This window comes from Silurus aristotelis (assembly GCF_946808225.1).
Source record: "Silurus aristotelis genome assembly, chromosome: 8".
In the NCBI taxonomy this organism is placed as follows: Eukaryota; Metazoa; Chordata; class Actinopteri; order Siluriformes; family Siluridae; genus Silurus; species Silurus aristotelis.
In genome coordinates this window covers 6,575,090-6,590,655 of record NC_139581.1, presented here as the reverse complement: position 1 = coordinate 6,590,655, position 15,566 = coordinate 6,575,090, and the positions used below count along the sequence as shown (strand labels likewise).

The window sequence follows — 15,566 nt, the reverse complement described above, 5'->3', positions numbered from 1 at the left end:
AGAATTTTTCTTTCTTCAGCATAACCATTTGACCCTGTCTTTGTTTTCTTCAAGCTTCCCGATTTAATTTCGTTGCTAATCCCATCTGAAATATTAATCAAATATGTGTTTGTAGTGGAAGCCAACTTCCTTATTTATTTCTCATTTATTCTAAGCATATGGACTCTTCTTTCATAAATGGTTGTATAAATAGCAACCTGATCCTGACAGTTCATTACAGTGAACTTTAGAGAATATACAGATGTGGAATTTCCCAGATGTTTGATTGGAATAGTAATAAAAACGTGTTTGTAATCGAGTTCCTCAGTCCCTGTAAAGTGTTTGCAGCCTAGGGGCCATGTGGTTCGAGTGAAACTTGATAAGTGAGTGTATCACAGGAGCAGCTTTGATATTTATTATGAAAGAAGTGTCCTGTTCTTCCCTCTGGTGCACACAACAACGGAACAGGCTGTTCTACATTTAATGTTTTTTTCTTTACACAATCTCTTACCACATGTACACACACAAATACACAAACACACATTGTGCTCATTATATATATCATCTTCATAAGTAAGTCATGGAGAGGCATTTTATGCTTTTAAGTACAAACGAGCTTGCTTTAGTAAGTAATTCATTCTCAAAAATCTTTTATCTTTAAGGACTATACAGTGATTGTCAAACGTTTGGAAGCACCAAGTCTTTTATTGTTTTTGAGACACATGTTCCTTTTGTTTCTTGGTAAAAGGCAAAAACACACAAGAATTGAACAGTGAATGACTTCTGAAAGAAGAGAAAGTTCTGTAGACAGATACATCCAAATTTGACATTTTTGGCTCAACAGAAGGACTTATATAAGATACAAAAGAGTAGCTGTTACTAGACTGCCCACGCCCACAGTCAAACATGGAGGTGGAAGTTTACCAGTTTGTTTTGGAGCAGGGAATGTTGGAGACTTATTCCTTGTGAAAGGAATGCTGAAGTAACATGGCTACCATTCCATACTTCAACACCATGAATTTCCATGCAGACTGTGGCTAATTGGAACCGACTTCATAAAACAAAACAATTAACCGAAGCATATGTCCTCTGCAACTCCAGCAAACAGTCATGTGGAGTCTAACATTGAATAGCCTGGCCAGTCACCACACCTAAATCCTATTAAACTTCTGCTCTGGGGTGAACTGGATCACAAGGTCAAAAAGAAATATAAAATTAGTTGACGGCAAGAGTGTGTAAAGCCGTTATTCATGCTAAAGGAGGAATTTTCAATGAAATTAAAGTTGAACATCTGTATATTTATGTATTTGTTCCGTGAAAGTAAAATATTTTACCTAGTTGCTGCATCTAAACAAAGGGACCATGCATGTGTCTTTTTAAAAAAAATGACTATATTATATACGACTATATAAAAGACTAGTTGTTTCCAAAATTTTCAAAGGCACTGACACACAGGCACTAGTGAGAGCATTCTTACTCCACAGACACACACACACACACGCACGCACTCAACAGAACCATGGGGTTACTCCTGTAGTTCCCATTTAGCGCAATTTACACGTTCACTTAAAAATATCGAGGAACTGCATGTTCTTCTGAAATGTAATGGAGGAAAAAACAAGATATAACGCATTAAAATGCAGTGCTTCTCAAAATAAAAATACCCTTATAAAGTATAGATGTTTAAAAAATGTCCTAAATTGTAACTGGTCGTTATAACTGTAAACAGAACAGGTAAATGACGTCTGGTTTTATTTACTTATTGCAATACAAAGGCCTGTTTGGGAAAGGGCCGTGCGCTAGAGGTGATTTGTATCTATAAGCATAATTAATGTATTGTATCATTGGCTATGCATCGAATCGCATCAGCGTCAGTTATGGAGATGGACACTGCTAATATACAGGGGAAAGTGATGTGTGTGCGTTTTATGCGTCATTGATTTTACAGGTCACTGTGGGAAAACCTTTGCCATCCTGAAAAGATACGTGAGCAACACTGTACCAAAATCCGACTGGTTGCTCATCGTAGATGACGACACACTTATCAGGTGAAGTTGATCATTTTATTTATAAATCTTTTTACTGTTACAATATTGTCTTTTGTTTCTCAGGATAATTGCAGATACCTGTGTATCTTCTCATCATGTGTAAAGAGATTGAAATGTTAGGACTCATAAAATTGTGTCTGAAAATGCACAGGAGAGAGAATAATTGGCGATTGAATTTAGTCGTGTGGTTAGCAAGGTGGAAAAGAACTTTGAAGGTAGTGTATTGTTGTTGACACTTTACACTGTTGAACGCTCCTTCTGATTGGTAAGAAAGTGTAAGTTCATGCTTAGCAGCAGCTTAATTATTAACACTGACCAAGATTTATATCTGTCAGGCGCAAAGAACGTACGGGAACCAAAGTGAATTCAACGTTGGCCTTTTAATGCAAAACAAAAGGGCAAGGCAGAAAGCACGAGAATTAGCACCACACAAGGGTAAACTAAACCTGGAGAAAACTGTGGCAGAGTGAGAACAAACAACCCACAGAATCTTGCACGCTAAGTGAAACCAAACGGAGTAGCTTGGGTAGTCCGGAATGTTCATTAGCCTAAGCTGTAGAACGGACGATGAGCATGTGGATAAACGGGGTCTTTATAGTGTGGTGACTGATTTGGACCGGGTGTGGATGATTAGTAAGTCGGTGAGCTGCTTGGAGTAATTGGAGGGTTTGGCGAGGGTGTGGCTGGTGGATCCCTAACAATATCACTGCAGTCAGTAATACTTTAAGGTTTCTATAGTAATGACAATTTACTTAGATTGTAGGTACTTTATGTAAATTAAATGGAAAATAAGGGGTGCACTAAAATCGGGGATGTTTAAAGGCTTCTTATTAGAAGATATTTATTTTGAATTTATTGATTAAGTCTCTAGTGTGAGTCAAATTTTTCTAGTGCATATATTGTGAGAATAAGAGTGTGAGAGTTTTCGGACATATATATGTATAATTAGGGCTATCAAATTGATTTAAATCTTTAACCGTGATTAATCGCATGAATGTCATGAGTTAACTCGTGATTAATCCCAACTTAATCGCACATTATTTTCTGTAACTTAAATTAATACTTTTCAAGTTTTTAATGTTTTAATCTACATGGGCATGGACAAATATGGATGCTTTATGCAAATGTTTATTATTAGTAAACTTAACGTAGGGCATGAAAACGAATTATACTTGTAAATATTTAAAAGTAATTATGGTGTTATAAATTATGTAAATTATCAGGACACCAAACGGAACTTTTTCTCTGTTTCCACACGGACGGTTTTAATTGCCGGATGTGTGCATCATTGCGGGTTTTGAAGCTTTATTTCAGACTTGGCGCATCAGTAAAACAAAGGTTTAGTGATAAAAAATTATATTTTGGTGGAGTTTTTATATATATATATATATATATATATATATATATATATATATATATATATATGAGTAAAGAAAGTCGTTGTAAAAAAAAATGTGTGTCGCATTGAAGGTAATTTCGCCTCTTTTATATTGATTTATTTCTATATTTTTTTTATAAAAAATGGTCAAAATCGCATGTTAATAAATGTGCGCTAATGCGTTAAAACGTTAATTTTGACAGCCCTAATATACAGGTGCATCTCAATAAATTAGAATATCATTAAAAAGTTGACTCATTTTAGTAATTCAATTAAAAAAAAGGGAAACTCGTATATTATATAAATCCATCACACATAGACTGATATATTTCAAGAGTTTATTTCTTTAAATTTTTGATGATTTTGGCTCATATTTAACAAAAATCTAAAAAAAAAAAATTTATACTTTATAAGACCGATCAAAAAAACATTTTTAGTGAATTGTTGGCCTTCTGGAAAGTGTGTTCATTAACTGTATATGAACTCAATACTTGGTAGGGGCTTCTTTTGCTTTAATTACTGCCTCAATTCGGCGTGGCATGGAGGTGATCGGTCTATGGCGCTGCTGAGGTGGTATGGAAGCCCAGGTTACTTTAACAGTGGCCTTCAACTCATCTGCATTTTTTTGGTCTCTTGCTCCTCATTTTCCTTTTGAAAATATCACAAGAGATTCTCTATGGGGTTCAGGTCTGGTGAGTTTGCTGGCCAGTCAAGCACACCAACACCATGGTCATTTGATGCTTTTGGCAGTGTGGGCATGTGCCAAATCCTGCTGGAAAATTTAATTAGCATCTCGATAAAGCCGGTCAACAGAGGGAAGCATGAAGTGCTCTATAATTTCCTGGTAGATGGCTGTGCTGACCTTGGACTTGATAAAACAATGTGGATCAACACCAGTAGATGACATGACTCCCCAAACCACCACTCACTGTGCAAACTTTACTCTGGACCTCAAGCAACTCGGATTCTGTGCCTTTCCTCTCTTTTTCCAGACTCTGGGAACTTGATTTTCAAATGATGAATCTTGATTTCCAAATGAAATGCAAATTTTCTTTCTGTTCTTCTAAAAAGATGACTTTGGCCCACTGAGCAACAGTCCAGTCCTTTTTGTCCTTTGCCAGAAGTGGCTTGACGGGTCTGTGTGTGGTGACTCCAGCTGCAGTCCACTCTTTGGGAATCTCCCCAAATTCTTGAATGGGATTCGTTTCACCTTTTTGTACCACAGTGTTTCCTTCCATTCAACTTTCTAATAATGTGCTTGGATACAGCACTCTGTCAACAGCAGCTTCTTTAGCAATGACCTTTCGTGTCTTACCCTCCATGTGCAGGGTGTCAATAATCGTCTTCTGGACAACTGTCAAGTCAGCAGTCTTCTACCATGATTGTGTAGCCTGAACCAGACTGAGACACCATTTAAAGGCTCAGGAAACCTTTTGGCAGGTGTTTGGATTTAATGAGCTGATTAGAGTGTGACACCACGAGTCTCCGATATTAAACTTTTTCACAATATTCTAATGAATTTTGGGTTTTCATTAGCTGTAAGCCATAATCATCTAAATTAAAAGAAATTATCACTTAAAATATATCTTTTGATGATGAATCGATATACAAGTCCACATTTTGTATTGAATTACTAAAATAAATCAACTTTTTAATGATATCCTAATTTATTAAGATGCACCTGTATATACTGTATTTACATAATAAAAAGACAATTTAATTGCTATATTATATACGCATTATAGGGCTATAAGTGCTAAAAGATGCTGTAAGTGTTAACGGGAAGTAACTTGTTTCTCAGATGCTCCCCAGTATATCCCCAGTATATCCTTAGAGAAAACCTGATCATTTTTTATCACACTTTTTCCTATATCATCACAGAGACACTAGCTAACCACAGGAATCTGTGAGCTTATGGGTGCAAAAGAGGACAGATATAGTAGGGATCTGAGGGATAATGTTGCACAAGCAGTATTAAAGGAAAATAAATAGCAAATGAATGTCTGAGGTGTTTTACAGGAAGTTGGTAGTTGTCATATGATGGCTGGAATTTGGCCAAGACTAAATTGGGCAGACAATTGGTAAAGAAATTGCTGTAAATTTTAAATAAGCACAATGTGTCATTATTTATATTTCAATAAAATAAATCCACTCACTGCGATGGCATAGGAGATCCAAAACACTTCAGTTAAATAAGCTATTTCAGTATAGTAATAAAACTTTGCTCCAGGCCTCGTCCCACCACCCGACTATTGATTATTGTTCTCTAACTCAACACCCCTCACAAACACACACAAAAAAACACTTGTATATATGTACATGTATTTATTTTTTTTTACCTCCCTCAGCTTGCCCAGACTACGAGCACTGCTCAGCTGTTATGATCCCACAGAGCCGGTGTTCCTTGGGGAGCGTTACGGTTACGGGCTCGGCCAGGGAGGATACAGCTATATTACAGGAGGAGGCGGGTGAGTCATCAAAAAATCTGCTCTCATGTCATAGAGAGGTCAGAACAGCATAGAATATCATTTAGAATATACACACATTTCACACATGAGCCCTCAGGTCCCAGGGCTGTTTTTACTGAGAGGTTGAGTCTGTTTAATCAGGCATAAAAGCGGGAGTGGAACAAAGGGAGGTGAAAAAAAATGTGTCTCAGTGAATGGAACTACACAATGGCGAATAATTAAATTTTAGGCTCTGCAAAGGAGAAAGTTTTATGGAGCAAAGAAGACAATTGAGTTTGAATTGACAGCTCATATTTAGAATGTCAAGATGTATTGAGAGTAAAAAAGTGACCTGCACATCGAGTCAATGACGTCTCAATAACCGGGTGAGGAAAATTTCTGGGGGATTTAGGAGGGATATTAAAGGATAACTGAGTGCGATTTGGTAAGATTTGAAGTAACAAGTGCCCTTGATTGTTTATTACAGTATTTACACTTGACTTGTATCCCCATACATTTTACTAGATTGTGTAAACTTTACATTTGCTCTAACGGTCTTCTTCCTTCTATTTAAATAATTACTAGAAAATGAATTAATTTCCCACTATTGGGTTAAAACCACAAAGGTGATTGTAATTGTGTGGATTTGTGCTTATTCAGCCACAAGAGCATTAGTGAAACGAGGGATGCAGCTTGACAACTTTCCAGTCAAGGTGTTCAGTGCGGTCAATGTCAAGTCTCTGTGCCAACTTGAAAACTACTTCTCCCGTATAATCCTTGACAAGCCATGTGTTTATGGAGCTTTTTTTTGTACACATTGTCATGCTGGAAAGTAGCAGACAGACAGACAGAAATTGTAGAAATTGCAGAAGTATTGGATATATAAATGTACAATTTATTATATTATTATGAAATAAAAATACTAATAAAAATACTAAAAAATAATTAAGATTATTGTGAAGACGTCCTTATCTAGTGCAGCTTACAAATGAGCAGTTGAGGGTTAAGGTCCTTACTCATAGGCCTAAAAGTGGCAGCTTGATTTTGCTGGAATTTGAACTTGTAACCTTCTGATCCAGAGTCCACTAATTTATTAGGTCTCTCAATAATATATATTTTTTTTCAATTAATAATTTTTTTTATTATCAATTAAATTAAAGGGAAATTGTAATGCTACAGTATACAAATAATCTATACACTGTATATATATATTGTTGTGATGTTCATGTGTCCACCTACCTTTGGCATATCTTTGCTTATGTTTTGTCAATATATTTGCTAGTTATAACATTGCCACGCACAGATAACTTTGTATAGGTTTTTAATGTTGAACCTGATACCTTTGTCAGCGATATTTGTCAGTTCACAGCCAAACTGAACAACCAGCATCAAACATGTCTGCCGCAGACTAAAACACACACTACACTTCACACGCTGCCATGCTCCCAATCACCAGTTTTTAATGAGACACTCATGTTCCCAATTACATCTGCCAACTAAATAATCGGCTTTTATTCATCAACCTTTTTGCGAAGTATACGCTCTATTGGCATCGCTCTGAGTCAGTACTAGTTTTTTTTCAGTCTGCTCACTGGTTTCGATCTGCTTTCGATTCTCGTTCTTTTCTCTAGTTTCTGCTTAGTTTCTGCTGTTTGTATGTTTTTTGACCATGCTTCTGATTCACATTTTGGATTTGTCTGCTACTGTTTCAGTGAATTGCATGAACTTGTATTCGCATTTCTCTGAGACTTCTTTATATGATAATGTTAAAACTGATACATTGAGTTATTTGTTTTAATTGCATTGACACTAAAACTGATTGATTTCTATAAAACAATCAAAACATGTATTTTTTTCCAATGTTCCACTCATCCATCAGTGCCCTTGTTTTTAATCTTACATGCAGTTATTCACTATTTGACCCAGTCTCAACAAAGTGGGCTTTTCTTGGGGGTTTTAATGTTTGACTGTGTGCATCATGTACCTGTGATTGCATGGATTCTCCACTAAGATCGCTCGATGGCATTGTAAGCAGATAGACACTTCAACCTGATTTTATTACTGCTTTTAAAATATACTGGCAGCAGGTGTCTTCTACAAGTATAAAATCTTTTATAAAAGGTTGTGTGTCCTCTACTTTGTAATGCTACACTACTACGCCTCACTGCCAATTTAGATTAAACTAGCAAGCTACTGTAATAGGAGTTACTGTGCATGGTTGAACACACAAAAAGCATTTACATTTACATTAACATTTGCGACATTTAGCAGACGCCCTTATCCAGAGCGACGTACAAAAGCTTTAAATCTCTAGTAATGAATAAATCTACACTGGTACGCAAGATTACAAACTCAATATAAATATAACTCGAATTCTACAAACTTGGAAAGTGCTAATTTAGGTAGTTCAGGAAGAGGTAGGTCTTCAGTCGTCGCTTAAAGATAATCAGGGACTCTGCTGTACGGACATCTAGGGGAAGTTCATTCTACCACCTCGGTGCCAGAACAGAGAAGAGCCTTGAAGTGTACTTACCTCTCCTTCTGAGAGAAGGTGGTACCAGTCGAGCAGTGCTGGAGGATCTCAGACAGCGTGGTGCAGTGCGAGATGTGATGAGGTCACTGAGGTAAGATGGTGCTAGTCCATTTTTGGCCTTGTAGGCAAGCATTAGTGTTTTGAATCTGATACGTGCAGCAACTGGAAGCCAGTGGAGGAGCAGCAGTGGGGTGGTGTGGGAAAACTTGGGCAGATTGAACACAAGTCGTGCCGCTGCGTTTTGGATCATTTGCAGTGGACAAATAGCGTTCAGGGGAAGACCTGCAAGCAGAAAGTTGCAGTAGTCAAGTCTTGAAATGACAAGAGACTGAACAAGCACCTGGGCAGCCTGTATGGACAGAAATGGTCGAATCTTTCGGATGTTATAGAGAAGAAATCGACAAGAACGAGCAACATTAGCGACATGTGGGAAAAAAGACAGTTCATTGTCCATAGTTACTCCAAGGTTACGAGCAGTGGCTGAAGGCGAGAGCAGAGAGTCATGAAGTGTTATTTGGAGATCTTGACCTGGAGATGAATCACCTGGGATGATCAGCAGTTCTGTTTTGCTGGGGTTGAGTTTAAGTTGGTGAACACTCATCCATAAAGATATGTCTGACAAGCATGCTGAGATCCGAGCATTTCCCATGATCTGCAAATCAAACATCTTGATATTTATTTTTAGCTCATAGTCTTATATCACTTCTGAGCAGCCACAAAAACTCTGATTTTATTCATTTTCAAAGGCATGTAAGCTAAGATGTTTTTTATACTAAAAAAAAGGTTGAGTGTTTTTATCTTAAATGCTCCAGGAAAACACTTGACATTTAATTTAGGACCTTTTTGACTCATAAATTACAAAACTAAACTAATAAATTGCTAAAAGATATTTGTGGGAGCAGCTGCACCGGTTCATGTTTTAAAAAAAATGCTGCCAAGAAAAGGCCTTTTTTATAGACAAACATTTTTTTCCTAACACTTTTTAGACATTTTGTTATAAACAGTAAAAGAAACAATCATATTTCACCAAATAATCAATGGAAATGTCAGCAAAATGTCGTCAACAAAAATAGTTAAATGTCAGTCATCAGGTAGATGTTTTCTTTAAGTTTTATATATATATATTTGTTTGTTGTTGTGGGATGGAATGGGATAAAATATGGTCATGAAATAAGATGGGCTGTTATAGGATGATTTGCCATTGAGTTGTATTGAATGGTAAATGAAGAATAGGGAAAAATACAATTTGATGGGATGAGTTATGATGCAATTTCATGGAAAAGGATGACATATGCTGGGACAGGATATGGAATTATGACATAGGTCATACAGTAGTTCCTACATTTACACCCTTAAGCCAATTTTTCCTTTTTTATTTTTTGAAAATACATCTCTGCCCATGCTTTGCCTTTATAACTGCATTCACCCTTTCACATCTATTATATCCAGCTGTTGGATCTTTGTAACCTCTATTTGTTTTAGACAGTTTATCCTGACAGTCCAGAATAGGGTTTGATGCTATGGGATGAAATTGGATAGGATGGGATTGAATGGGATACGATCATCAGGGATGGTGAAAATGATGTCATGAAATGAGATGAGATGTTATTAGATAGTATGCCATGGAATAGTATTAAATAGAATATGATGGGATGGGATCGGATGGGATCGGATGGGATGGGATGGAGTAAAATACCATTGGATCTGATTTATGATGAGATGCCATGGGATGAGATGAGATATTATAGGGTTGTGGTATAGGATGAGATGGGATAAAATTAGATGTCATAAACTATAATGGGATGTAATAAGATGATTTGCAATTGCATGGTATTGGATGAAATATGTTACAGAGATAGGATAGAATAGGATAGGATAGGATAGGATAGGATAGGATAGGATGGGATGGGATGGGATGGGAGAGGAGAGGAGAGGAGAGGAGAGGAGAGGAGAGGAGAGGATAGGATAGGATAGGATAGGATACAAAGGAATTGAATGGCATATAATAAGATAAAATATGAAAGGATGCCATAGGCCATAGCCCCTACCTTTACACCATTAAATCCATCTTTCCGTTTTTCTTTTTCAATATGAATGTATAGGGTGAAATAACATCTCTGTCTTTTTTGCCTTTGTAACTGCATTCACCCTTTCACATCTTATTTTATATCCAGCTGTTATATCTTTTCAAGTTTTCTATTTGCCTTAGCCAGTTCCTCTTAATAGTTCAGTTGCAACTGATATCATATATTCTACAACAGCTTCCTCAAGGTCAGGCCTGGGGACTGGAATGCTAATTTTATTATTATTTTGGAATTCAATATTGATGTAAATACATTTTTTAATAGAACTGCATTCTTAAGTATTAAGAATACAGTTAATACACTCGTTTTTTTATACCCAAAACCCATGCTAACTTTTGCTCTCATTTTTAAGCTATGTTTATCATAGCGTCTATTTCTATGCCTTGCTACTTTTATTTGTTAATTTGAATTATCATTTTTGAAATTTTTGAAGTAATAATTTGGAGAGGGCAAGCATGAGATTCAGCTGCAAAGTTAATTGTCATGATCCAGCAGTGGAAATGATACTTGAGCATATATCTGTTAGTCTTAGCTCGCCTAGTGGTTTGTTGATCATAATTTATCTACAGAGAGAATTATTTACGTTTCCTGTTTTCAAGGTCGATAACCAGTAAAACTACGTGTTGGGGTGGTGTATTTTTCCACTGGATGAGCATAGCCTGAGTGCAGTTTTTAGGTTAATTGCTCATTGGGTGTAACCTTGTGTGAGGACGAGGTCCTCAAACACCTTATTCAAACTTCAGGGCTAAGCTTTACTCAGACAGAACAAATCCCTGAGCCAGACTAATCTCTCAAATAAATAAAATCAAAATCAAGGGTTCTCCAAGTTTAACAATACAATAATGCAGCATGCTTTGGTACAGATCTGTTTTATGGACATTATATCAGCATGTAATATTTGGAAATATATTTGTTCGAGCCATGGAGCTATTTATTCCTGAACTTTTCAAAGATAAAGCATGCCCAAGTCGACATAATTTATGGGCTATATGTGTTAGTTACTGGTGTTTGAATGGAAAAAAAGTTGAAGAATAACTGGTAAACTGGTATAATAATGAAAAAATTAAATTGTTTGATTAAGGTTCAGTTTCCAAATGTGAAGAATTTTTTTTACAATGCCCTTTGAAAACCATTGTACTAAAGCCTAGAAATGAAAAACAAATAGACTTACAATAAATTTGCACAAATACTCCACACGGAAATCTGATATATGCAAAGCACATATGTTGCATACACGTTCATATTTGGATTTCACAGTTATAGAAATATTCTTCAGATAATTGTACATGTATGCCACATATTCAAAAATATTACAAAAATGGCCGTTGTAACATATTTTTTACCAGATACACATGTGACATACAGTATAATAGTAAAGACTACATGTTCATATATGAGTTAAGTATGTTTATCCTTGCATTTACATGTATAATATACACACAATACATACAATTTACTCTTTTCTAATAACTAATTATTACTTACTTTATATAACTCCCTTACATTTCCTTAATTCTATTTAATAAATGGTCAACAACATGTTTCATTTTCAAACATTTAATGCTGGTTTACATTTGCTTCTGGAGTAAAAAAGAGGCAGCAGCAGGACATAATGCAGTACTTGCATTAAAGCAATTGTTTACAACCTGTGTGCCAACAAGTAACAGGGATCAACAAGGAACCAAATCTAACATTAAACGTAATGTAACAAATCTGCAACATTGCAACATTATTTTCAAAGTAACATTGTAACATTTTCAAATTTTCAAAGTAATATTGTGATATCATTGCATTATAATAGTAATCGATTTGCACTTTCTCTTGATCTGGAACTTGAAACATTGCATTTGAGTGATTGTCCCAAACTGGAGTCAAAAATATTGGAATAATGTTACTCCTAAAACTCACATATCTAAAAGTCAAAAAGAAAGAGAGAAAACAAGATGTTAACTACGGTGGCCCAGAAGTGCAAAACACTAACAAATCAGAAAACACTTACAAATTCGAAAGCAAAATAACAAATCCGAAAACTCAACGACAATTCAGATGAACCGGGAAAAAGGTAGGTATAGTTTGCAAATGGAACACTTACAGATCATTGGACGAGACACCTGTCATTCAAAATATACAGGAAGTACAACAGTTTCTCCTTGCTTACCAACGTTTACTTCTGTTATTTTCTTATATTTGCACTAATCAAAATAAAAAATAGTTTAAAGTAAATGGAGAACTTTACACATGTACAAGAAACAAAGTTATAAGATTTCATATTTCCTGTATATTTTAAATGACAGGTGTCTCGTCCAATGATCGGTAAGTTTCCATTCACAAACTATACCTACTTTTTCCGGTTTGTCTGAATTGTCGTTGTGTTTTCGGATTTGTTATTTTGCTTTTGGATTTGTTGCTGTTTTCTAATTTGTTATTTTGCTTTCGGATTTGTTATTTTGTTTTCGGATTTGTTGGTGTTTTCTAATTTGTTTTCGGATTTGTTAATGTGTTTTGCACTTCACGGCCACCATAATTAACCCTTTTACAAAGAAATTACATGAGTAAAGTTATGTTCAATTAAAAAAAAGGAAAAAAATACGCTGTTATTTAGTGATTGTCCCAAACCGGAGTCAAAAATGCAAAAATATGTAATGATGTAACACAGATGAGGTCTGTAGTAAAAATAGATAATAGTTAGATTGTTTGCATTAAAATGCTTGTTTCACCTCATGTACGGTTTTAACAGGAAATCAAACCTAGAGTAGAGTCTAATATTAATAAGGGCAGGAAGATACTGTTTGAATATGTTTTATTATGTGAATGTTAAAGGTAAAAGATTGGTTCCTAATGTCCAGATATGCATTAGCTATATAAAATGTATTCTTGTTGGTGCCACTCAGTTGAGAGTTGTCTATACCTCAGTGTTATTTCTCAATTCTTAAAGTATGTATATAAATGAAGGATAGGGAAGGGTTGTGAGAAATGCATTAGTTCAGGTTTACACTTAAGAAACACGATGCAGCATATACACACATTGCCGATTGATGATCCATGCAATAAAATGTGAGAACTGAAAATTCAAAGATAGTGAGTCATACGGCTAACTTGATTGAATTGTGCAGGAGAAAAGCTTGCTCTCCAAGGAAATCACACAGGAGCTTGTTTATTCAGACTATTTCATGGTTGGACAACTACATGACACTACTGACAGATCTTCCTCTGCATTTTATTTGAACCCTGCGACTCATTCACTGAACCGCTGTTGGTTGCTCGGCTCACACAGTCTGGCAATGTATGCAACCTTGGGCTATTTTTTGCGTTATTACTCAATTGACTCACTCAGTAGAAGCAGGTTTCTCCTTTGCAGAATCCTCAATTTCTCTCCTCTGAAGGTGTTCAGATACTGAACTTGTCTAAGTATTGGTCTTCAACATCTCATTCCTGGCAGGTCCTCCCCTGCATACAACCTGACCCCAGTATCTGGTCCAGCTGGTTTCATTCTCCCCAACCTCATTACTATGTTTCTGTCACATTAGAATTGATTTATAAAGCTGAAAATGGATTAGCCGTTAGCATAGCTCAACTTGAATCACGACTTGCATGTAGATCCTCTCTGTGTATTTCAAAGAAATTCTACTGGCTGTTTAAAGACTTCAAGACAGAAGGTGTTTCTCTTCACAGTGGGTGTGGCCTAAACCAGAGTTTTTTGGGGGTTTTGTTTGCTTGCTATTTTTTAAACCAATATGACTATTAACATAGTCTTTGTCCTAAACATGACTGATTAAAATAAAGATCTTTGTGGCAACATTTAAATGGGAATAGAACGCCAAGGTTGGTTAAAATGCCTGATTTCCACAGCCTTTTTTTCTGGGCATTGTATTTTGAAAGCTATAGAAAAGTTTATTTTGATGGTTGTCATGTGGTTGTGTAGCTTCAAACCTACCGGTGTCCGTTGTTGTGATTCAGAGTTGTCAGCAATTGTTCTTTTTGCATATTGCACCTCGACGTGTTGCACAGAATGGGACATCCGTTGTTCAATCAGAGTAATTGTTTTAGATAATTAGGTGGATAATAAAATGTGAATTACATTTTCACAGAAAACATCACACGTTTGGTATAGCAATGCATCTTGTATCTTTACACTCCTAGTATTCTCACAGTCCCTGACATTTATACATTTATGAGGATATTTTTTGATTGAGACTTCACAGCATTTCTGTAAGTCGGCTTGGAAAAGGCTGTCTGCCAAATGCTATAACTGTAAATCGAAATGTGGGATACGCTTGTATATGTTTTTAACAGAATGATCAGGTGCTCAATCGTACTCTGCCTCTTTGACCTTTTGTTATATAGGATGGTGTTCAGCAGGGAAGCAGTTATCAAGCTCTTGGCCAGCGGCTGTAAATGTTACAGTAACGATGCTCCTGACGATATGGTGTTGGGGATGTGTTTCAACTCTCTGCGGCTTGCTGTCACACACAGCCCACTGTTTCACCAGGTAACCAGCACTTCCAGCACATATTGCCTGTCTGGGGCACTTATTCCTAGTGGTGTATGAAAGAACAAAATGACATGGATATTCATCATGCCGATATATTTTGTTACATGGGCTTGCTTTTAAAGTCAACTCCGATATTATTGGACGTTATTTCTTTTTCCAATGCAGCCGTGGGTATTATAAATGTCGTGCAGTCATGATTCTGGGTTTGTTCAACAATTTAACCCTGGACCATTGTTTTTTCTTGTGAATTAAATAAACAAGTTTAGTAATTATTTAGTTGTAAAGGTAAAAAAAATCTAATGAATTTCACGCATGGTTTCTGGGAAATGTTTCTTACAGGAGTGCTTTGTAAACTGAGTTCACAAAGAAAAAAATACTACTTTGCTTAGAATTTTAATGAGGGATTTTTGTTAAAACATGAACCTGTTGCCATCATTAAAGCTTGTTGAAGGCAAAATTTTTTGGGCATGTTGATCCTCCTACCTCACAACCAGCACCAGCTGCCAGTCCGGATTACTTTCCATTTGCCAAAATATGAGATAATTGGTTGCTCCAGCTTTCAGCAGGAGTTTACAGAGTGAAACAGCAAACAGGTTTCAAGTTTT

The 15,566-nt window shown here is 36.1% G+C and overlaps 2 protein-coding genes across 4 annotated transcripts in view; one reads left to right on the top strand and one right to left on the bottom strand.

Annotated features, from left to right (window-relative positions):
- Window positions 1–15,566, bottom strand: part of LOC310729677 (uncharacterized protein) — a 298,178-nt gene that overhangs the window by 10,545 nt on the left and 272,067 nt on the right. The gene's annotated exons all lie outside the window — the stretch shown is intronic.
- Window positions 1–15,566, top strand: part of b3glcta (beta 3-glucosyltransferase a) — a 182,561-nt gene that overhangs the window by 162,678 nt on the left and 4,317 nt on the right. Inside the window, exons 12-14 of the mRNA XM_083548013.1 lie at window positions 1,928–2,027; window positions 5,754–5,873; window positions 14,814–14,958. Coding sequence (XP_083404139.1) covers window positions 1,928–2,027; window positions 5,754–5,873; window positions 14,814–14,958 — 365 coding nt within the window. The remainder of the gene's footprint in view (window positions 1–1,927; window positions 2,028–5,753; window positions 5,874–14,813; window positions 14,959–15,566) is intronic.